Source organism: Candoia aspera, chromosome 2, assembly GCF_035149785.1.
Source record: "Candoia aspera isolate rCanAsp1 chromosome 2, rCanAsp1.hap2, whole genome shotgun sequence".
In the NCBI taxonomy this organism is placed as follows: Eukaryota; Metazoa; Chordata; class Lepidosauria; order Squamata; family Boidae; genus Candoia; species Candoia aspera.
The window spans coordinates 134,984,714-135,009,943 of NC_086154.1; the positions used below are offsets into that span (position 1 = coordinate 134,984,714).

The 25,230-nt window shown below is 40.3% G+C and overlaps 1 protein-coding gene across 2 annotated transcripts in view; it reads left to right on the forward strand.

The window, feature by feature from the left end:
* Positions 1–24,654, forward strand: part of KRT80 (keratin 80) — a 44,239-nt gene extending 19,585 nt beyond the window's left edge. Inside the window, exons 3-10 of one of the 2 annotated variants that reach the window (XM_063293762.1) lie at positions 6,238–6,298; positions 8,517–8,612; positions 17,268–17,435; positions 18,012–18,137; positions 19,473–19,693; positions 21,147–21,202; positions 21,476–22,402; positions 22,532–24,654. In XM_063293762.1, coding sequence (XP_063149832.1) covers positions 6,238–6,298; positions 8,517–8,612; positions 17,268–17,435; positions 18,012–18,137; positions 19,473–19,693; positions 21,147–21,202; positions 21,476–22,402; positions 22,532–23,784 — 2,908 coding nt within the window. In that variant the 3' untranslated portion in view covers positions 23,785–24,654. Of the gene's footprint in view, positions 1–6,237; positions 6,299–8,516; positions 8,613–17,267; positions 17,436–18,011; positions 18,138–19,472; positions 19,694–21,146; positions 21,419–21,475; positions 22,403–22,531 lie in introns of those variants that run through there. The other variant, XM_063293763.1, reaches the window with a different exon arrangement.
* Positions 24,655–25,230: the final 576 nt, after the last annotated feature.

Consider the following 25,230-nt stretch of genomic DNA (forward strand, 5'->3'; position numbering starts at 1 on the left):
AGGACACCTCTGCAACCAGCTCAGGTTGGTCAGAAGCCTCTGGCAGGGTTGGCACGCTTATGTTTGAAGAGCTCAGGTATCTTGAAGTCCTCTCTCTGGGTGGGCTAGGGCTAGTAGGAAGCATCAGATCATTTGCAAAGAAGAGAGAGAGGGATCAGGCAGGCCATATCGATGAGGCAGGCTGTAATTAAGCATCATGTGTGTGCCTGGCTGCAAGTCAAATATTCCTGCCAAAGGGCAGAAAAACCAGAAGAACCGACCTTTCTGCCATCATCCTTCTAATGGGGCTTATGAAATAGGTAGCTCCCAGGGTGGGGAGAAGGTTCTGTCACCATCTGTTTTGTCTTTGGAAGAGCGGCCTCTTCCTGAAGCCTCAGGGCGTTTCTGTTGCTGATTCCTTTTCATTTATAGCTGCTGCAAACGTGTCATCTTCGCTGCTGGCTCAGGGTCTTCAAGGTCTGGCCGGGAGTCCAACTTCTGAGGCTGGGATCTGGCACACTGAGTACCTGCATTTCTGCACATTTGGGCCTTAAGAGTCCTTTCCAAGCCTAGAAGGACCTAGAGATTTACAATGTTGTTTGCAATAACTGACAGACAGTATAAAGTTTCTGAATGCGCTACGCCAGGCATAAATAATGAGAGTCAAATAATTTTGACTAAACAGCTACCTAATATTTTCTGCTCACTGCATTTCTGTATCCGTCCACTCCCAGGTCAACTCCAGATATCTTATTCCAGTTCTGAAACCCGGTAAGGCTGTCTGTGGCCCCAGCCTTCTTCAGACATAGCACTTCACTGTGAATAAGTAATAGTGCAGAGATGTCCAGATGTAGATGCTTGGCAGTGCAGCTGCCCACTCTATAAATCAATGCATGTATTTAAAAAATGTCACTTTTTGTAAGTCAATCATAATGTTAGAAAAATTATCCATCTCACACAGTAAAGCTGGATTTTCGGACTGAAAGGGAATGGAAGAATGATGGTTGAGATGCCCATAAAAAGTGAATTAACAGAGTATGACAACAGCAACATCATATTAAATGTATAAGCTGCCCAACTCCAGCACCTCTGGGTAGTTGTGGATTATAGCTTGTGTGTAAGCATTAGAAGAAGGTTCATGGTAGATGAGCACGTGCCTTGCAGGTAGAAGTTTCCAGATTCAATCCCAGGTGTCTCCAGGTAGGCCTGGAAGAGATGTTTTACCCGAAAGAATAAACAGAAGATGGAAGACAAGGCTATCATAGGCAACTAATACAAGTAAGAAGGGTTATAGGTAGTGGCCTGTTTGCCAGGCATGCATGTAAAAGCCGCCTCATGGGTCATTACCAGATTCTAGAATGGATTCCCTTCAGAATTACATGATAACCCCCCAGCATTACTCTGACATCTAATTAACTTGACTTTTTACATTTCCTTCAGTGGCTTTGTTGCAAGTAGAACCTACCCACACAAGCCGTTTATATCAAATGTACACAGGAACACTAGAGAAGGCACTTTGATCTCCAACTTAGCAATCAGTGTAGCAAATCTCTCGGTATCTTCTAACGACTTTGTAACTGAGTGTTAACAATAGTGGCAGCAGTGGCAGCTGGATATGAATGGGGGGGAGGAGAAGAAGAGCATCTGAGGTAGCTACAAAATAGGTGTTTAAGGACAGGTACCTCCATGGGCCACAAATTGCCCATTCCAGAAACCTAGAAGCCTTCGTTGATTTCCGTTCAGATGGAGGGCTATCCTTCATGAAGTAGGATGCATGGTCACACTGTTGCAGAGGATAAAGGTATGGGAAGCTATTTGAGTCTTTAGGATGTAATAAATATTTCATACATACAAGGCACAGGAAACTGCTTAGGAAACTGCTTGCTAGAACAGGAAAAACCGAGTAAGGCCTCTGCCTTGTCTTCCACTTTGCTGGCACATTTGAATTAATTCATCCAGGCAGCCCAACCATGGACTGTGTACTTATAGAATAGCTATTGGAAAGCAATAGCTTACACTGATCTAAAGACCATGTTTTGCTTACTAAGAATCAAAGAACATTTCCTGGTTCTGCCTGAGCTCGTGAAATTGAATTGAAGGAGAAAGGGAGGGAGGGAAAATGTACTATGTTCATATTGTAACAGCTTGTAATGGTGTCACCGCTTTAAAGGGGGTCTCCCCAGCTGTGACCTCTGTATTTAGAAACCCTCACATGCTATCACGCATATTTAAATTTAGGAAAAGCGTGTTTTTTCCTCTGCTCCTTAGTTAATATGTCTTGCACATCTGTGGAGAATACACTCTCAAGTGCTTGGCAGGTCTGCTAGGTTCAGCCAGCCACTTAACCTCCCTATTTCCTACTGAGGAGGTAATTGGCTATCTCCGTGCCTGCAGGCCTCCAGGACCACAAAGTGAAGGTGCTGTGCCCTCATCCCATCTCACCTAAGCAAACCTGTCTTTAAAGACATGTATTGACAATCCCTCTTCGGGGAACAAGAGGATACCACCCTGTACCTCCCCTTCCATCAGTCCTGGAACTCCTCACATTGTTAGTCTTGTCTTACCTTTGTGAGGATCTTTACAAGTTGAGTGGATGCAATAGGAGATACACCTCTCTCTCTCTGTTTGCTACATATTTTATGAAGAATGTAAAATGAAATGAAGTATAGTTGATTACTATTTTCATAGATGTGAACAATTAATTACATGACACATGGATACAGCTGGAACAACTGGAACAACCAAAGAGTGTAATATCAGAAAACTACCTTCTCCTGTTGTTAGGGAGGAGTGACCTAAATAGCAGAAAATTAAATCAAGCGAGTTTACAGCTATTGGCAGAACTAACCACCTTCTCTGTGAAGAATTACTGCAATATGAAGAGTCGTACTGGAGGATTATTAGAGAGAGTGCCCGTGGGTTGCCGCTGTATTTTCTAAGAGGCACATGCTTTGCTATGACAAACCCTTCTGTGTTTGGTTGGGTGTTTCAGGAACTAAACAGACCAGCATCCCACAGGGATCCTATACTCATCTACCTTTCCCTTCCCACACTGAACATATCGTTCCACAAGGAAGTAGACTGACTGTCTGCTTGTGACAGTTTCAAACTCAGATCCAGGGAAACTGAATGAGTAGGGAGAAGTCAACTTCTTGTTGTAGGGTAGATGGCTGCACAGCTATTTTGTGCCCATCAGTCTCTCCAAGGGTAAATGGTCATCTATACTCAGCCACTGAATGGGTCAGCCCTATGATCTTTAAAGCTCCTGTTAGAAAGAGAGGACATACCTCAGGGAAATTGGAGAGATCTGCCAGACAGCGCAGCCCCAAGTGTTGGGCAATGTTAATCCTACCATGCTATGAATGGGGGCTATAGCAGGACTTTGCCAGTATTATTACTTTGGGAAGCAAGCAATCAAGATTTGCTGCTGTGACAAATGAGACCATTTTGAGGGGTTTCGGTGCATTTACTTTATTGATTGATTTAAGCTTCTCTGGATCTCTGTGGGAAAACAATGGACAAATGTGCATAAATATATGCACAGAAATATATAACTCACAGGAGGGGGGTAAATTTTAGCTTTCTGTTTAGTTTTCTGTTTGTGGAAAGGAAGAAGAGGTGTTTTTGATGGAGTTTTTAAAGGTTAATAAAAGAACTCCAAGCAGCTAACAACAATCTTGCAAAGTAGAAGCATGAACCAAAGAAGACACTTGCACATTACGCTTAATTACATTCAGAAATAAAATTCAGTCTTCATACAGTAGTTAGATGAAGAGAAAAAATAGAGATAGCTTACTTTTATTCAGTAGATCTGGATACAGGTAGATTCAAAGTAGAAAGTACTTAATCATCATTGGTTCTTTCTATGGAAATAGAAATTCTGGGTGCAAGCAAAATGAGAGGACGAGAGCTGCATTCTGCAGCACGTCCTGCTTGCAGGTGTGCCCAAGAGGTAATGGAGATTGTTAATCCCCAAACCCAAGAACAAGGAGGAAGTGGAAATCAGGTGACCCATGTGACATCCCACAAGCACAATAGAGATGTGTTTACTAGAAAGACCCCCTTATGCTTATGAGACAATGCTGAGTTGACCCCTGATAATTTCAACAGTTTTTTATGTATAGACCCAAGGAAACCAGAGAAGGTAGGACAAGGCCCTCCATTATTGGCCAGTCTGACAGGATAGAAGTGAACACTGGTTGGCAGACAATTCTTTGTACCCAAAAAGGCAGGTACTGGCTGACAGTTTTCCATAATTTGTAGACTTGCAAAATGTAAACATATAGAATGCTAATGTCTGAATAGACCAGAAAGCAAATAGTTAAAATAGCCTGGATCAATACTGAATATATTTTAAATTAGGCTGTGAAGGATTGGGAGATAAAAAGTGGGTTGCCTGAAGAATGATTTAGACATAGGGATGCTTAAGGAATTTGATGCTTCTGAATTGCAGAAGGCACTGATATGATCTACATCTCACAGACTAAAGTGCAAATATTTCTTGACTAAAAAATAAATGTCAGAATTGAGAAAGAAAAATCATAGCTAAAGCGGCAGTCTTAGGGCAGGGACTGGCATGCTTTTGGTAGCAGTATTGAAGATGGATGAAGGCCACACCAGGTATGACAGTGATGCAGAATGGAGAGAGTTGGGGTTGTTCCTTCTTTTTTTCAGGCTATTATGGGTTATTCTTTGTTATTTTAAAAGCATGGTAAACCTATTTTAGAGTGTACAATCCATCTTCTATATATTTTCCACTTCTGAATGCAGAAAAACTGTGCCACCCATTTTCAGCAGTTGCAGTCCAACTGTTTAGAAGAGGCTTGGGGCCTCAGGAAGCCTAGAACTGCCCACCTCTGCCTTAGTACCTTAAAATATCCTAGGAGGTCACTAAGGAGGGAAACCTATTTAGAAATCCTGCTTCCATGTTACCTAGCAAGCAGGTAGCTAAAGTTTGTGTTGGGCTTCCTGCTACATTAGTCTAAGTGACTGTGTTTGAATTTAGGGGTACACATCTTGCAGTCCATGTCTTTGGTTTTGCTTTTACACCTCCTCCAAAGATTGTTTCCATGTAGGTAATTTTTAATGTGATAGAAAGGGGAAATTATTTAATATGCAGAAAGTAATATGTTAACAGTACTTAATTTAATTGGGGTTTAATTAGGCTTTAATTTAATTAGATTTAATTTGTTCCGTCCGCCGCAGAGTTTTCAGGGTGTGGCCCCCAGAATGCCACTCAAAGGACAAGTGTGGCCATCAGCCTGAACATGGCCATAGACCATATTTCAAATCCGGATCCTGCTTTGCAGGACTGAAGATTCTGAATTTGTGGCATTTGCTGTAATTTATTCAGGGGTGTTATACTGACAAAAATATGTCAAAGCCCATTAAAAATATCATTTGAGATACATATTTAGAAATGCATATTTCAAGGACAATATTTTCAAAATGCATATATTTAAATCAGTGGTTCTTAAACTGGGGGTAATTTGGGCATATTCTGGGGGGTAATGAAGCAATTTGTAATTGCTTGTTTGTGAGTTGAGGATCCAGTTTGGGACTACTGCTGCTGAGACACTTGTGCAAAACAGCACAATCAGGAAGGCGGGGTGGGGTTGGGTGGTAATGATGTTATCTGAGACCAGGAAAAGAGGTAATTGGGTGAAACACTTTAAGAGCCATGGATTTAAATGCTAATTTCTAGAAACTACAGGGAAGAAATGATCAGAAAGAATGATTCATCTGTCCATATCAGACCTGCCTTATAGACATCCAGATGTCCATAGCACTTGTGCCCATGGATGTCTCCCTGCCCCACTTGAATTGTTGTTGTTGTTGTTGTTGTTGTTATTAAAGGCAGCCAAGTGATGAATGATTAGTACTCCCACTAACTGTCATTTGTTCTGAATGTAGTTACTGTCATTACTTTTTTCTGCTGCTATTTCCAAAATTATTATTTTGTATCTTATTTTCCCAGACATTGTATAGGTGCTCTGGTAACTCTTCAGAGCAGGGCTGGTCTCTCATTAGTGTGCACCTGCAGAGCAACCAGTATAATGGATCCATATGTTGGTGCTTCTAAGAGCTATAATAATTCACAATTAAATGAACAGATGGCCCAGGTGTAGGGTTTTTGTGGAATGTTTGTGTGTCTGCATTGGGATCAAGGGAACAAATCTAGAGAACCTAAATTATACAGTCTCTTTTAATGATACCTTCTGGCATTTCATTCATACCCACCATCCCTCTTTCATTTAGATATGAAAAAGAAATAAACAAACGCACCGGGATGGAATTCACCTTCACAACACTCAAAAAGGTAAGCAGAGAAGCATTCTTCAACCTCAGATCCAGGCAGAGGATAGCAATTCACAGTGTCTGGGTGGATAAATCATCTGTAGGTTTGATTTTATACAGAATGGAAAATTTTTATAACAAAAGGAGTTTTGTTAGAATCTTAGTGAATTAGATCATTATTTTGCTTTAATGCAATCCCTAATCTCCAGAATTATGACTTGCAGATTTAGAATAAGCAATACCTGAGAAAGTGGAGGAAGAAGGATGGTTTTAAAAGAAACAGGATAATTTCAAAGCGGGAAGAAAAAGGCCAGATTCCGTAACATTTGGATTTTTAAAAGGTTCCATTTAAAATTGGTCTCAGACATTTTTCATTGTTTAAAGCTCATATATCAGAGCTTGACATGAATTTTAAAATAACAGTAACACTGGGAATAAAATAGTAATATCATGGGAAAAGTGTTGCTAAAATGCATACCAAAGATAGCAAGAAATGTATTCCCATAATCTGATAATTCAGTTTTTACATTACTGAAGTTTAGCATTTGATTTTCACATTTTTTAAAACTTTTATCATTGCCACAATTGCTTCACTGCTACTTAGTATCACATTCTGGATTGTACTTGCTTTCTATCAGATTGTTTTTATTATTGTTGCTAGAATGAACAGGTAAATGAGTCATAGAGGTGCTGGTTTGGGACAGTGGCCACGAATTCTTAACAGTTTTGCTTGATTGTAGCTTTTCCTCTGAAAAGCAATTAAAATAAATTTTTTAAAAAAGGAATCCAAGCCCAGACCCTGTAATTGTTCAGGATCATCTAGTATTCAGTCTGTGATTTCTTGGTCAAGCTTATATAATTATATTGAAGCTATTCAGTGTATAATGGAGAATTTCCCAGCATTTCCTATTCTAAACTTTGTAATGATCCTTGACCCACTGCAAAGTTCTCTTATGCCAGCTCTAGAGGAATGATTTTGAATGTTAGCTGGGGGTGATTGCTGTGGTGCTTAGGCATCAAAAATTCTTATTAGGGCAGGCTGCTGTTATTCACTGTAAATTAATTGCATTCATCCTGTATTAAACACATTTGCCTTATTTATTCCCTCAATGTATTTTATTTATGATAAAGAGATGACATAGTGGACCACCCCAGATTCCCTTCTAATTTCCAGTATTGTTAAAGCATTGTTGAAATCATACATAAGGTGGAAAATGAGATCTGTAGAGGATGTACATAGCCTGGTTCCCTAAATCTAGGAATTTTTTTTAGGTTTTTTATCCTGCCTTTACAATATTATTTTTATAAATAATTCAACACAGCAAACATACCTAATACTCCTTCCTCCTCCTATTTTCCCCACAACAACAACCCTGTGAGGTCAGTTGGGCTGAGAGACAGGGGGATTGGCCCAAGGTCACCCAGCCGGTTTTCATGCCTAAGGCGGGACTAGAACTCTCAGTCTCCTGGTTTCCAGCCTGGTGCCTTAACCATTAGACCAAACTGGCTCTGTTTGATATATTTCTAATTTGAAACTTAGGAATGGAGGGCAGACATATCTCACCCTCTATCCTGACTGCACTAGCGGTAGCACTTTGAGCAGGATCATTCCCTTTTTGAACAACAAGTCCTCCCTTGAATGATGCACTGGGAACAAGATTGCCCCGAAAATACCTGTGCCCCCACTGCTTTGTTGCAACATCAGCAAGTGCTGTTTATTCCTTGTTACTGTAAGCAGTATTTGTCAATTATTACTCATTATTTTTACTCATTAAAATACTGTATTTATAAATTGCTGTATGAATGCCATAGAATCTCTCTAGCAGATATGCCCCAACAAAGTAGTCAGTTAAAAAGGTCCAGTCTACAAACTCTAACCTCTCAGACATATGTACATGCTTTATGTCACCTGAATTTCAAAATGGCAATTATAGAAACAGAAGATTCAGGTCATTTTTTGTTTCTAAGCTGTATAATTACTGGAGCTGATGATACCATTGGGGAAGGCAAGCATTCTGGTGGATATTTCAGAGAGATTCTGTTGGCAGAGATTTTTCCCAATTAAAGTAAAAATTTCTGACCTATTATTAATGCTATCTATTTGCAAATGGCAGTGGCAGAATGCTAATCCTGGAAAGAACAGTCTCCCTTCCCTTAGCTTTGGACTGAAATTTATGCCAAAGACTCCAATTAAAGTGAAAACTCACAAATTCTTTTCTCTGGTCTTCATTAATCCACAGGATCTGGACAATAGCTTTCTGCACAAAACAGAATTGGAAATGAAACTAAATGGACTTCATGCTTGGGTGGAGTTAATGAATACCATCCATGAGAAGGTGAGAGAGAAAGAGAGAGAAAGAGAGAGAAAGAGAGAGAGGGAGGGAGAGAGAGAGGGAGGGAAGGTGTCCTGGAGTGGTGTTAGTTTGTAGTAACATCTAAGTTTGTTGACAGCTGGTATGGTCATCATTTAATGAAAATTCTACTTTACTGATTATTTGGATTTTAAACATACCCCGAAGAAACAGCTCTTGAGGACACTTCATGCAGGTCAAAAGATACATCTGCACACTGATCCTGTCTGTATTACTAGATGCAGGGAATATCTGGATTAAAAATAGGTGGAACTGACCTACACTGGGAAAGTAAACAGCAGATGTACCCTTCCTTTTCTGATTTTATCCCCTCTCTTTCTTATACCGCCGCAAGCAGCTTACAATAAACATTTGAACCAAATTGGAAGCACGGAAAGTTTGCTGAAATAATAGGGAAACAAGGCATCCAGCGGCAATTACACAAATATTCAGAAATGGATTTGAAAACTTTCATACTTTCACAGAGCTCCTCAGGCTTTGTGCCTTGGAATATGTGCAAAGTGAATCAACTACCTCTCCTTTGTTATTTATATATTGGATTGCTGGTCTGCCTTTAAGCTGATGATTGGCTTTCAAGGAGCCTTCCAGTCATCACATGCCAGAACAATTGTAACCTGCGATATCTTGTACATGCATCTTAACTTAATTCTAAGTTACATGAAGTAGTTATGATGGCACCTAAGAAGAAGAATCACTAATCTGTGTCAATCATGGGCATTCTAGGGCGCAATTACATCTGTTACACATCCTTGGTGTTCAAGGCCTAATTACTTCTGCCTAGTTCAGCAAGGAATTCCGCAGTACTCACTCAGCCTCTCTCACCTTCACTGATCTAGATACATATACATAATCAGAGAGGTATTCTTTTTCATCTTCAGCAAAGGATCGTTACCTTGTCATGGTGCTGGAGCTTGAGCACCTCAATGATGCCATGAGCTAAACCGTGATGGGCCACCCAAGACCGGAAGGTCATGACAGAGAGGTCAGACTAAATGCGATCCCTGGGGAAGGTAATGGCAACCCACCCCAGTATTCTTGCCGTGAAAACTAAATGGATCAGTACAACCAGAGATATGTTGGTATACCATCGGAAGGTGAGACCCCCAGGTCGGAAGATGGTCAAAATGCTACTGGGGAGGAACAGAGGATGAGCTCAACTAGCCCCAGACGTGATGACGCAGCTAGCTCAAAGCCGAAAGGACGGCTAGCGGCCGACGGTGCTGGTGGTGAACGGCGAATCCGATGTTCTAAGGATCAACACACCATTGGAACCTGGAATGTAAGATCTGTGAGCCAGGGCAAATTGGATGTGGTTATTGGTGAGATGTCAAGATTAAAGATAGACATTTTGGGCGTCAGTGAACTGAAATGGACTGGCATGGGCCACTTCACATCAAATGACCACCAGATCTACTACTGTGGACAAGAGGAACACAGAAGAAATGGAGTAGCCTTCATAATTAATAGTAAAGTGGCTAAAGCAGTGCTTGGATACAATCCAAAAAACGACAGAATGATCTCAGTTCGAATTCAGGGCAAGCCATCTAACATCACAGTGATCCAAATATACGCCCCAACCACAGATGCTGAACAAGCTAAAGTAGAGCAGTTCTATGAGGATCTGCAGCACCTACTGGACAACACGCCTAAGATGTGATTTTCATCACAGGAGACTGGAATGCTAAGGTGGGCAGTCAAATGACACCTGGAATTACAGGTAAGCATGGCCTGGGAGAACAAAACAAAGCAGGACATAGGCTGATAGAATTTTGCCAAGACAACTCACTCTGCATAACAAACACTCTCTTCCAACAACCTAAGAGATGGCTTTATACATGGACTTCACCAGATGGACAACACCGAAATCAGATTGACTACATCATTTGCAGCCAAAGGTGGCGGACACCTATACAGTCGGTAAAAACAAGACCTGGAGCTGACTGTAGTTCCAATCACGAACTTCTTCTTGCACAATTTAGGATCAGACTAAAGAGATTAGGGAAGACCCACAGATCAGCTACATATGAGCTCACTAATATTCCTAAGGAATATGCAGTGGAGGTGAAGAATAGATTTAAGGGACTGGACTTAGTAGACAGGGTCCCGGAAGAACTATGGACAGACGTTCGCAACATTGTCCAGGAGGCGGCAACAAAATACATCCCAAAGAAAGAGAAAACCAAAAAGGCAAAATGGCTGTCTGCTGAGACACTAGAAGTAGCCCAAGAAAGAAGGAAAGCAAAAGGCAACAGTGATAGGGGGAGATATGCCCAATTAAATGCAAAATTCCAGAGGTTAGCCAGAAGAGATAAGGAATTATTTTTAAACAAGCAATGCGTGGAAGTGGAAGAAGACAATAGAATAGGAAGGACAAGAGACCTCTTCCAGAACATTAGAAACATTGGAGGTAAATTCCAGGCAAAAATGGGCATGATCAAAAACAAAGATGGCAAGGACCTAACAGAAGAAGAAGAGATCAAGAAAAGGTGGCAAGAATATACAGAAGACCTGTATAGGAAGGATAACAATATCGGGGATAGCTTTGACGGTGTGGTCAGGGAGCTAGAGCCAGACATCCTGAAGAGTGAGGTTGAATGGGCCTTCAGAAGCATTGCTAATAACAAGGCAGCAGGAGACGACGGCATCCCAGCTGAATTGTTCAAAATCTTGCAAGATGATGATGTCAAGGTAATGCATGCTATATGCCAGCAAATTTGGAAAACACAAGAATGGCCATCAGACTGGAAAAAACCAACTTATATCCCCATACCAAAAAAGGGAAACACTAAAGAATGTTCAAACTATCGAACAGTGGCACTCATTTCACATGCCAGTAAGGTAATGCTCAAGATCCTGCAAGGTAGACTTCAGCAATTCATGGAGCGAGAATTGCCAGATGTACAAGCTGGGTTTAGAAAAGTCAGAGGAACTCGGGACCAAATTGCCAATATCTGCTGGATAATGGAAAAAGCCAGGGAGTTTCAGAAAAACATTTATTTCTGTTTTATTGACTATTGTAAAGCCTTTGACTGTGTGGACCAGAACAAATTGTGGCAAGTTCTTAGCGGTATGGGGATACCAAGTCATCTTGCCTGCCTCCTGAAGAATCTGTATAACGACCAAGTAGCAACAGTAAGAACAGACCACGGAACAACGGACTGGTTTAAGATTGGGAAAGGAGTACGGCAGGGCTGTATACTCTCACCCTACCTATTCAACTTGTATGCAGAACACATGCGACATGCTGTTCTAGCCTCAAAAAAACCTCAAAAACACCCTAACCTCAAAAAAACCAAGATTATGGCAACCAGCTTGATTGATAACTGGCAAATAGAGGGAGAAAATGTAGAAGCAGTGAAAGACTTTGTATTTCTAGGTGCGAAGATTACTGCAGATGCTGACTGCAGTCAGGAAATCAGAAGATGCTTAATCCTTGGGAGAAGAGCAATGACAAATCTCGATAAAATAGTTAAGAGCAGAGACATCACACTGACAACAAAGGTCCGCATAGTTAAAGCAATGGTGTTCCCTGTAGTAACATATGGCTGGGAGAGCTGGACCATAAGGAAGGCTGAGAGAAGGAATATCGATGCTTTTGAACTGTGGTGCTGGAGGAAAATTCTGAGAGTGCCTTGGACTGCAAGAAGATCAAACCGGTCCATACTCCAGGAAATAAAGCCAGACTGCTCACTTGAGGGAATGATATTAAAGGCAAAACTGAAATACTTTGGCCACATAATGAGAAGACAGGACACCCTGGAGAAGATGCTGATGCTAGGGAGAGTGGAGGGCAAAAGGAAGAAGGGCCGACCAAGGGCAAGATGGATGGATGATATTCTAGAGGTGACGGACTCGTCCCTGGGGGAGCTGGGGGTGTTGACTGACAGGAAGCTCTGGCGTGGGCTGGTCCATGAAGTCACGAAGAGTCGGAAGCAACTAAACGAATAAACAAAATTATTTTTCATACTCTTGAGAATCTGTTTCTTAAATCAAGCCATTATGGAATCCCCCATTTTATGCTCCTTCTTACCTCTGTCAGGAATGGCTCCCCTGCCCTGCTTTGGCAGCTAAGCTCATCTCTAACCACTTAAGCTTTATTGTAAAACTTATTGTAAAGTAATCTGTCTGATTGCTTGTCTAAGGAGCATTTACAGGCCAGCTGCTGTGCTTGTTTCCCTGATTGTAAGCTTTCTAACCCTGCAGCTGATTTAGAATGGGGTGGCATGGGAAGTTGCAGGCATGCCATGGTATACTCATTATATACCTTTGTTTTGTGAGCTGTGCTGATTAGAGGTGGTTTCTAGGTGCAATTCAAAGTGATGGTTGTCATCTTTAAAGACCTTCACAGTATAGAGTCTGACTGTCTGTCTCCTATAGTTTCCGCCCATCCTGTACAATGCTTCAGGTCCCATCAATTAAACAGTATCATCTGGCGGGGCCCAGGAAGTAGGCCTCCTCTGTTATGCTGCCTGCCCTCTGGCGTAGCATCTCTGGAGATTTGTTTGGCCCTTGTTTTGCTTGACCTCATTTAAATGGATTCTGAAAACGTGGCTTTTCCCCCAAGCCTTGGTTTAGGGTGGGGGGGGGGCCTCTTACAAAAATGTTTAGTGTCCAGCTGATGCATTTTATCACTCCATCTGGATGTTTACTGTTCTTTTTCTATTTGATACTTGTTTTGAACTGTATGCTTCTCAGATTTGTTACAGAGTTGAGTGGACTAGAAATATGCTGAACAAGCAACAAATGAATTCATGATAAGCAGGGAAAAAGCAGTTAGAAGCAATTCACTCATACACACAAGCATGTGTTTAAATTACTTTGACACGCTTGTTCATCCTAATAACTGAACTCAGCTTTCCATGACACAGTCAAATTAAACATTAAGATTTGCACTTCTATTCTCTACATACAGAAAATTCTACCTGCATATTTTCCAATCAACTTCCACTGCTGACAGGTATTTCTTATGCCTGCATCTAAAATGGATGCAGCTGGATTGTTGAATTACTCTTGATGTATAAAATGCAGCACTTAACGTGCCTATAGTAGAGGTTGCTTGTTGCAGGCCCACGTGACTTATTGCTTTGTGCTTAATTCATGATGATCAGGAACAGGTTTCAATCTATCAGGAAAGGGGAAGATTTTTCTTAGGGTAGACTTTATAGAAATGTGTTTTTAGTTGCAGGAACAAAATGTGCTCCTAACATTGATGCAGGAAACGAAGGCCCTGAGTAGTAACTTGAGTACTTGAATACAGGTAGTCCTTGTTTAGTGACCACCATTGGGACTGGCAACTTGGTCATTAAGTGAAGTGGTCTAAATGAGGACTAGCTGTAGTATGATCTTATCTGGCTGAGATGGAAGCAGGAACATAATGTTTTCAAACATTTTCTCCTCTCCTTCATCATGTGAGGTGACTGAATCATGTAACCAGTTGGTCTTGCAGCAGAAACCACCCAGCAAGCATGCTGCTGATTCATTTTAGTAAACAATATTTGTTAGGTAATCAATACTGTAGTTGCTGATCAACCACTTTTCCAGCCTCCACTCATCATAAACCAGATTCTACCTGACTTCATCGTGAACATACCCGCGTCTGCCTTGACATTGTCTTTTGGCTGCTTCCCAGAGCTGACAACCTTACTTGCTTCAAAGGCAATAAATTCCATGGCCAGTGTTCTCAAAATGATGTAGATATACATTTCTTTGCATTTATCTCTAAAAATAAGTTCTGTTTAAATGCAGGTGGCCTGTTTACTAGGAACTGAGATAATCACTTCCCAAATGCTCTGGGTTGGCAGGTGGTTCGTTTTCTGCTGGTAGACAAACCATGCGTTCCTTCCCAGCTTTTGGTCCTCCCAGGTGGGCTGAGGATCACTACAAAAAAGTTCTAATGCTGCTGCTTTTTCTTTTCTGAGATCAGTGGAATAAAGCCTGTGGACTCTTGCGATCACAAATCAGTCTTGACTGGAGACAAGTAAAAGCTTAAGGAAAAAAAAATAGGACTGCACAATGATTCACAGGGTTCTGACTTCAGAGCCTGACTTCAGGCAGGGTCTTGCCTGCCTCTCTGTGACACAGGGGTGGGTGTGTGGTTTACTCACTGCAAGGATTCCTATGAAAGTTACTATGCTGAAGGATCTGCCTTCTTGGGAAGTGACCTTGAAGCCCTTCCTCCTTATCTTGATTATATCAGCCACTTACAAATACAGGCCAGAGATCAGGGAGCTGCTTTATTTTACAAAGAAAAGGAGATAGCCTGGAAAGAAGGACAAGGGTAGAAGACACATGTTATTCACTTGCATTTCACATTTAGATACCTATAGAAACTCCAACTTAGATTCACCCTTCTCAAAATTTTGCAATGCAGTTCACCAATAAAAGAAGTGTATTAGGGAGTGGTGTATAGGCACTTACGCATTCATAAAAGTAATAAAGAAAAACACAGTATGTTTGGAGAAATATGCACCAACATTTTACTACAGACTTTTTTTTAAAAAACCTTAATTGACAGACTGAACTTAGCAGTTTTACAAAATTGAGAAACTGATATTGACAGATATGCCCATGCCTTGTTCTAATTAGTCTGGCAAAGCTTGTCAACATTGAAGTGTGGGTGATTAGCCAAAGCTCAATAGAAAAGCATTGCACCTGTTTCCATATAGTAAAGAGCAGAATAGGTTAAAAAAGGATTCAGAAGGGAATTTTGAGACTGTTAAAAATATTTCTGACGTGTTAGATAGATACATAAAGGGGCAGTGACCTTGAAACAACTAGTCCCACCTCTAATACAATGAACCCACCTATCCCTTTCTCTTGGCCGTAGACATCATGAAGGACACATTTTTGGCAAATATACCTGTACATGTGAAGGGATTCCAGATTATGCAGAAACTTTGTACATGGAGAGTCATTTAACAGGGTTAGCATTTTTTTTCTAGATCCATGAGAAAGGATCTATAGGATGTCCTCCTTTAGTTTCTAACCATTGAGCTCTGAGAACCAACACTGCTTAGAGTGTTAAAATAAGACTGAAGAGTCAAAAGCTCAAGTTCCTAATCAGCTGTAAAATACACTGGATGAGCTTTGACCATTCACTGTCTCTCATTCTAAGCTACTTCACAGGATTGTTATAAATATGAAATGGGGACAAGCCATCTTAATTCCTTGTATGAAAGATGGGATATAACTACTACTATTATAACTACGAAGTGCACTGAACTGTCTGGGGACATGTGTGAGAACTCCAGTAGAGAACTTTATTCACATGCAATGCTCTGGAGTGTGTTGGGGAACAGAGAGAGAGCACCATCGTAGAGCTGACATTTATGAACCACTTTTCCTATAAATTCTTTAAGGAATAGGTCAGTTTATGACATAACAGTCAAACACCTTTATCGCTTAGCAGATTTTGGATAACTCATCCTTTATCCTTTTCCAAGAGTGAGTGCAGCTCTCTATGCATGTGTAATTAATAGTAAACAGGCACAAATAGGGCAGGACCATAACGCAGTAGAACAAAGGCTTTTCATACACAAAATCTCAGAGGCAACCTCTGGCATCACCAGATAGGTCTAGAAAAAATTCTTGTCTGAAATTATTAAGTATTTATCATTCTGGATCATTCATGTGGCACATAACACATTCTTCAACCCATTCTCCCAGAATGATTTCTCTCAATATACAGTATTGTTTCCCTTTCTTCTGGGTGATCACTCTTCAGAAACCTCTAAAAAGGTCGCAAAATTCCTATCAATAGCAATAGCTGTTAGAAACCATCTGGTTCCTCCTTCCTGCTATTAACTGGTAGCTGCTAATTGTTACAGGACTTTCTCACAATTTAAAAAAATTATTTTTATAGTTATTGTATTGTATGCCGGTCTTTTACTGTTTTTGGTTTTGAGCCATGAATAAATTTTGATTGATGCTGTTTCTTCTCTGATGGTTTATAAAGTGACTTGGGGGAGGATTGCAGTTCCAAGCATTTCATTTTTGTGGTATTAGAATGCATATCACAGGAGTGGGATGGCTTCAGAGTTATAGAACCTGGTCTGGTTTTCCACCTTTTCTTTCAACTTATCTTAGGACTGAGAAATTCTTACCACAATGGACAATTCCACACCTCTTTTCAATTCCTGTTCCACTCTTGCAGGGCTCGCTCTGTTTTCCTCCCTCTGGAGGGACAAAACATTGTTTCTTATTTTCAGGAAAATGTCTAGGTTTTGCAGTAATCTTTAAAAATTGAGTCCTAAATCAGATTTTTATTCAGCTGTGTATGGGACCTGTTTGCTTTTGTTATGCTGCTGTAAGAATATGAGTTGGGAGTCTACTGTTTCTGAGCTTTCTTCCTTAGCCAGAAAATCATTTTTTTGTAGGTCTCCATTATAGAATTTCAGACCCGCATTTGGGTAACAATACCAACCTACCATATAGAGCTTTTGTAGATATTACTGATGTAACATACGTATGAGACATATTAAACACAAAAAAGGTGTATAATATGAATTCATATTATATCCATTCATAGCTGAGCTTCCAGTGCTTAGTTGCAAGATCTAACCACTGTAAACTTAATGTATAATTTGCATATTAATCTCAGCTTATTTCCTGCTGATCTAGGAACTTGAGGAAGTGATGTCACAAATTAAAGATGTTTCAATTGTGCTGGGGATTGACAACAACAGATACATGCCTGATCCCCATAGTATTGTGGAGGATGTGAGAGCTCAATATGAAGATTTGGCTATCAGGAGCTGGGAAGAGTTGGAGGCACTCACCCGAAGCAAGGTATACCTTCACGTATCATTAAAAATTGCCCAAAGTGCTGCTTTTGGACCTCAGTAATAGTGAATAGCACTGAAAACGAGAATAATTTACAGAAATTTGGTTCTGCCACAGCCCCCCATGCCTAACTGAAGTGCGTGGCACAAAGCAATAGAAAATGGAGACTGACAGAAAATACAACAATGAGATTCAGCAAGGTCAAGAAAGAAATGAAATCAGGTGTAAAAAAGATCTCCAGATCAAATAGAATAATGAGGCAAAGAATGAGAAAGAAGAAAATAAGAGGATTCACAGGAATGCTCATGGGAAAGCAGAAAATAGATTAATATTCAGATAGGAAGGATTTCATTATCCTGTTTTAGTCACAAATCTAATGTTTTATGGTTTGTGTGTGTTGAGCCTACAGCTCCAGAGGTTTGGGGCAGAGAGTTTTACTTCAGTGAATATGGTCCTTGTAGATCACAAAGTAATGTGTTTTTTTGGGGGTGGGGGGTGGGCTTTATATTCCATGCTGTGGATATTGGAGGAGGAGCTGGGCAGTATTACAGTGTGTAATATTTTCTTAATTCTTCCCTCCAGCTGAATGAAAGAGAAGCATTATCTGTTAAGTTTGGGGATCATCTCCTTAATGACCGGAGGATGATTGCTGAGTTAAATATACAGATCCAAAAAATGAGGTCTTGCATTGTCTCTCTGAAAAGCCAGGTAAGAATGTGGCTGGTAGAAGCTTGCAAAGCCACAATCCTCCCCAAACACACGGGAATACACAAATAAAGCCTATGCTCTTGGCAATAGTGTTGCTACCAAAAAACCTAAAAATAAAATAAACATGACTGAAATCGATGTCATAAATTATATGAGGTTTTGGTTAACTCACCTCATTTTGAGAGCCTTCATGAAAGAACACGGAAGTGTTCATGATCACCTGAGAATATATTAGTTTGTTTGGTGCCTTCGAGTCAGTGTTGACTCCTGGTGACTGCCTGTACATTATTTTTTAATCTGGTCAATCATGTCCAATTCTTGGAGACTGCCTGGACAAGTGCAGTTTTCTTGGCAAGGTTTTTCAGAAGTGGTTTGCCCTGGCCTCCTTCGTAGAGCTGAGGGAGAGGGACCAGCAGCCGGCTTGGTGCCCAAGACAGGACTAGAACTCTTGATCTCTCGGTTTCTAGACTGATGCCTTAACCACTAGACCAAAGTAGCTGGTGTGTGTGTGTGTGTGTGTGTATGTGAGTATAGTATGTATGTATAATTTGGGTTTGTATGGATCTCATGCATGTTGTGGATGCCATGATACAGTACGTGCATGTTGTTGCCTAAGCAAATGTACTTCTCCGTCTGGGAACTCCCACATATGATGACTATCAGTTGCCATCATCGCCAGCCAGATGTGCTGGGACTGAAGGGAAATGTGGCTCAACATATCCACCTGGCACCTGGGTGGGAGAGGTGGTCTATGGGAATGTCTGCATTTATGACAGAAATTATGAATACTTATATCTCAAAGAACAAAGGAGAGAAAAACTGCTATTAGAGAAAGTAAGTCCAGGAAGCTCAGCTGGCCATATTTGCCCACTTTGCTTTGTTAACTTACCTGGTGTGGTTGACTTCACGTAGTATCTGATTAATGTGTTTCTGTTAGAAATACAATTGCATACAGTGTTCCTTTTCCTGTGTGGCTTAGAAGTATTCAAATCTGATGGTTATCCAAGCTAATAAGAAGACCTAACAGCAACCAAGCTATTCCTGTATATTAAAGCTTATGGGGTAATAAAGGAAAACTGCAAGTGGTGGCGATGAGCTGGTGAAGATATATGAACAGGCATTTCTCTATGATTCTCTGTCTTCTTGGAGACACGCCACAATTTATATCTGCTATTGATAGGCACTGACATGCATAAGGAATGCCAGCAATAAGACATTTTTGTGTCTTCCCCACTTCAACTGTGTATTTATTCCAAATGGGAAGAGGAAGGAAAAACAGGGGGCTTGAGAGATCGCCAAGCTGTTTCCCTTACTTGTGGTCTTCTGTGCCCTCAGTGTCTACATTTAGAGGATAACATCAAAGATGTTGGCCTACAAGGGGAAACAGCCCTCAATGATGCCAAAGCAAAACTGGCAAAGTTGGAAGATGCCCTTCATAGTGCCAGGCAAGACTTGGCTCAGCTGGTTAAGAAATATCAAGAGCTGATGAATATCAAACTGGCCTTGGACATTGAGATTCTCACTTACAGGAGACTAATAGAAGGAGAAGAAATCAGGTAAGACTGTTTATTTGAAGCTTCTGGATGTATAAACTGAAAAGAAAGCAGAGCTTAGATTAGTTTGCCTCCAAAATATTTGTTCAAAATTCTCCTGGGAGATTGAACGTCCTTCAGAAATTAGTTTCAGTATTCAAGCATCTGAGGCATGTCATACCTGAAGGTTTTTTTCAACATCAAAATAAAAAATCAGGAAATACCAGCAGTCTCATGCTGTTGGAATGTCAAAATCTAAAGAAAAATATTCAGAATGCAACTTTGCATTTCAAACATCAGATTCAGATTTAGAATAGGAAAATTGAAACTTTCAGCAGGTTTTTAGTGTTTTTTGTTCTGAGAAGGCTGTATAGTTTCTTTGATACAGTCACTATGATATAGAGTTAGCAACTTCTGCCTGGAGAACTAAGGGACTGGGATTCTAGTTCTCACACGTTCTAGCATTATATATACATTACATATCAACTATATATACAGTTGATGTTCTGAATCCTAAAATCCTTGGTCACTAAATCAGAAGTCTGGAAGCACTTTTTCCAACTAACATTTTTTATTAAAAGGCATAAGTTTTGTGAACTGCAGTTCATCAAATGATCAGATTTAATAAAAATTGTTAGCCAGAAAAGGTGTGACCATACTCTTTCTGATTTTTTTTTTTACCATAGACTAATGTGGTTTTCCTATTGGTTAACTAAACTCACACTTCTGGAAGTCTGTTGTGAAGCATAACACTGAAGTCAAGGATTAGTTCAAAGCTTAATTCCAAAATACAGATAGGATTTCTTTTTTCTCTAGCTGTCTGCAAGCGTTCATACCTCCCAGACCTTAATTATTGCATGTCTTCTACAACATTCCTTCCATTCATAGTGTGGGCATCTGCATAATGGAAGCTGATCACCCAGCATTCCACCTCACATGGCAATCTAAGTATATAAAGGGTTCCTTCTACAGTCAAAGCATGAATATTAGAGTATGTGTGGTGTTAGTGTGAAGAGAGGGCTTTGAAGCTGCCCAAGTTTGGTAGTTGACCCTTAATACAAAATATGTTATAGAGTCTTCTGGATGCTTAGAATTCCAGAGATGCCTGTTCATTGGAATTCTAAAGATTCAAGAGTACAAAAGAGCTTTGTACTTACTGTCACCTATTTTATAACCGCTAAAAAGAAAAAGGAGGAGCAGCCAATGACAAATAGTTCTTTACATATATAGCTGCAACTCTTAAGGATAGATCAATGTGACAGTTAGGGTTTTTTATCCTGAGAACACATGGCAGCATGCATCTGTTGTGCTAGAGGCTGTTTAGTTTTCCAGGATGGGAACCCTCAAAGTTTCAAAGAATGTAGGAAGGACTCCTTATTTTTAAATTTTGCTTACACTGCTAAATTCTTCTTCTTCTGAAGACCTATATTTTACAGTAAAACTGAGCTAATTGTTGTTGTTGTTGTTTTAATCACAGCATGGACTCCCCACCACCTGCATTCATTAGCAAAATCTACTCCAGACCAAACTCCTGTAAGTTTTTGGTTTAATATTTCTTTGAAATGATCATTTTTTTTAAAAAAAAAGGCATCCAACATTTGATCAAATCTCATTTGCTTTCTCAAATGCTGAAGAACTGAATGAGCTGAGATTATGCAAAGTTAACGGGATACAGTATCAAAAACTCATGGAATGCTCTTCAAAATTATGCTAATTTGGGTGTCTGAGTACTGAAAGCAAAAATAAAATAGAAAATTATAATTAAAAAAAAAGAAAAACCATGTATTTTGTATTTTTCCTTTGCAGTTTTATCCAACTCTGGCATCACAAATGTCCCAGATGCAGCATCAAGAGCAAAAGATTTGACAAATAAAATGATCCAGAGTGGGAGCAGTTTGGAAACTGGGCTTTCTACAAGTCATGATGGTGGAAACAAAGTGGCATCCAGTGATGGTTTCTTTAGTTGTCAGGACAATAGAAGTGGAGGCACTCCAGATTATAGCCTTTCTACAAGTTATACCAGTGAGAGCAGAGACACCTCAGAGGTTTTTAAAAGTCCTAGTTTAGGCAGTCCTTCCAGAAGTAGTAGCAATAGAAGTGGAAATTTTGCAGATATTGAAGACACCATGGAAAGCAATAACTCCAGAAGTTATGGTCAGTGGATTGGGAGTAACAGAAGCCATAGCAGCAGAAGTGGTGATAACCTAGAAAGCGGCACAAGTGGTGAAATCAGAGACATATCTGAGGGTAGCCTTTCTAGAACCCAAAGAAATGAAAGTGGAGCCTTGACTGAGACTGTATTTGCCAGAACCCACAGTGAGACAAGTGACTATATCCAAGAGGACAATGGTTCTGGAAGTCCAAGTCATAGAAATGCAGAATTTTTGTCATCCGAATTTTCCAGAACTCAAAGTGGGGAAAGCAATAATTCCTCTGGGCCTAGATATCAGAGTTCTAGAAAAGAAAGCATTCCAGATGGTGACCAGTCTCAAAGCCAAGGCAATAGAAATGGAGAGTTTATAGACAATGCTTTTGCTAGAAGTCACAGTGGTGATATCACAGAAGGCAGCCTTTTTAGAAGTTACAGTGGGACTAGTGCATCCTATACAGAAGGTGGCCTTTCTAGAAGCCAGAGTGATGAAAATGAACACAGAGACATCCATGGAAATGAAGGATATGCTGAGCCTATGGTTTCTAGAACCACCAGTGCTGAAGATGGTGGGGTCCCTGTAGGTGACATCTCAGAGGTCAGCCCATCTAGAAGCCAGAGTGATGAAACTGAATTTAGAAGTAGCCATGAAGAATTTGCTGAACCTAAACTTACTAGAACGAGGAGTGCTGAGGATGGTGGAGTCCCTGTAGGTGGCATTTCTGGAACCTCTAGTGAGACAAACAGGGACATCTCAGAGGTCAGCCCATCTAGAAGCCAGAGTGATGAAACTGAATTTAGAGGCAGCCATGAAGAATTTGCTGAACCTAAACTTACTAGAATGAGGAGTGCTGAAGATGGTGGAGTCCCTGTAGGTGGCATTTCTAAAAGCAGCAGCACAGCCAGCAGAAATAGTTCGTTGGGTAGCTTTTCTAAAATACAAAAAGACCAAAGTCAAGGCTCCACAGATACTGTCTTTACACAAGCCCATGCTGAAGGTACACAGGAGGGTAACCTTCATAATTATCCCAGTAATACTAACACGGCCTTTGTAGAGGGTAGTGTTTCTAGGAGCCTTAGTGGTGACAAAAAATCTGTCTCAAAGGGTAGTGGCTTTAGAACCCCAAGTATAAGAAGTACAACTTTAAGTGACAGTGTATTTATCAGAACTCCTAGTGTAGATGAAGATACGTGTGAGGAGTCAATTTTAAAAATTCATAGTAGGGCAAGAGAAAGTGCTTTGGAAACTAATATTTCAGGAGATCCTAGCCCCAGAAGTGAAGAACTTTCACCATCTGATCTTTCTGGACTCCAAACAACAGAGAGTAGAAGTGTCTCAGATAACAACCCCAGCCTTCATGGATGTGGGAGCAAAAGCAAATCAGAGAGTGGGTTTTCTCAAAACTACAACGGAAAAGAAGGCTTAACCAAAAGTGATTCTGCCAGAGCATATAGCGATTCAACTATAGATGACTCTTCTAGTAGCCAGAATGATGGAAGTGAAGGTTTTGTAAAATCTGTGGTTTCTAGAATCAACAGAGGCATTTTGAAAGGTGGTGCCTCCAGAAGTCACAACAGCAGCAGAAGTGGGAGCTTTAAAGCAGCTGACTTGTTACCAAGAAGCTCCAGTGAAGAAAGCCGAGGTATGTCAGAGGCTAATATTTCTAGTGGTGGTGGCAAAGAAAATGAAAAATGCACAGAGGGCAGGATTTCTAGAACCTACAGTTATAGATGTGCAGTTATATCATATCCTAGAACTGAAAGTGCTAAGGCTGAAGATGTTCCAGAAAGTGAGCTACACAGAAGTCCCAGTTCTGAAAGTGAAATTTCACCACCTGGAATTTATAGAGACCAAAGTGGTGAAAGAGAAAATGAGTCTGAAGTTGCCCTTTCTAGAAGCTACAGCAGCAATGATGAGGTTGCAATGAAAAATCAGTGTATAAGCCATGATAATAGAGATGAGTGATGGGCCAGCATCCTCAAATACCATCACCTTGGCCTATGAGGTTTGTTCTAATGCATATCACTACTTTCCTTCTGGTGAAATATGTTGTTATATCTCATCCACCCACAAAGTAGGCGTCTCACAGACATAGGAATAGGAATTGGATACCACATTCAGGAAGCTTCAGTTCATCTAAAGACTGATGGTTTGTGGATGGGAATCAATAAGGAGGTTTACATTATTAACATTAACGATTGAAAACAGGACTCTGCAGGCTTGAAGATGCTGACCCAACCTTCTTTGGCTATTGTAATTTGTGAATCACACTCAGAATGTTATTTGAGTCTTTTCAATGCTATACTCCAGTGTTTCTCAACCTTGGCAACTTTAAGATATGTGGACTTCAACTCCTAGAATTCCCTAACCAGCATGGCTGGCTGAGCATTTCTGGGAATTGAAGTCCATACTTCTTAAAGTTGCCAAGGTTGAGAGACACTGCTATACTGTATGGTGAGGGGACTAATACTGCAGTTACAGTACAGGCATTAACTACTATACAACAGAACATAAGCCAACAGTATATAGTTTTTTAACCAGTATTATTTACTATACGTTGTTTGTTGTTCTCATTCTTCTGTTATTTACATATATTATACCAAACTTTAAATATGCATTAAAGCAAATAATACGATGGTCTACGAGAAAGTTTATTAGGTGGAATCTAGTTAGTATATTCTACTGCTGATCTTTTGGCTGACTTCAAGGTTCCCCTTTTGAGTTGATCTACTGAATTCTTAAAGGCAAAAGTTAATTTTTCATTTCTTTAGAAGGCTTTGGAGAACCTTGATGGACACCAGCAAGCCTAGTGGAAACTCACCAGCCAATTCTTGGAGGCCTCTTTTTTGCTGAATCTATGATTAATCTGTTTTGTCTTATTTTAAGACATTAGACCAAGTGTCTTAAGGTGCCTTCAGACATATGTCCCAGCATTCATAGGTTGTTTCATTTGAGATATTCACACACCTATGCCGATGGATAAACACAAATTACATCAGGTCTTTCTGTAAATATGAGGTGGAGCTTTCATTAAAATAGGCTCTGGTTAAGTTAACATGCAACAGTTCTCCAAATACTACTCTGCTGATAATGCCCATACAGAACATCAGGCTTGGCCAATCCAGAGGCTTCATACGTCGCCTGATCATTGCAGGATCCAATGCCATGCATCCTTTTATCTTTATTTGTCTGATTGTATCTCTGAGCTCAGAGTCTCCAGGTTAAATCTCCACTCAAGCCCTTGAATCTCTGATAGCAGCTCACTTGCAGATGCATAACTGAAAAGCAATCTCATGATTGCTTTTCAGTGGCTGTAAATATGGTACTAGGAATGGGTAGTAGTAGTAGTAATAATTTTAACTCTTACATTTTTGTATTGCAACTTGCATGCAAGATAGGGATGAGAGGGAA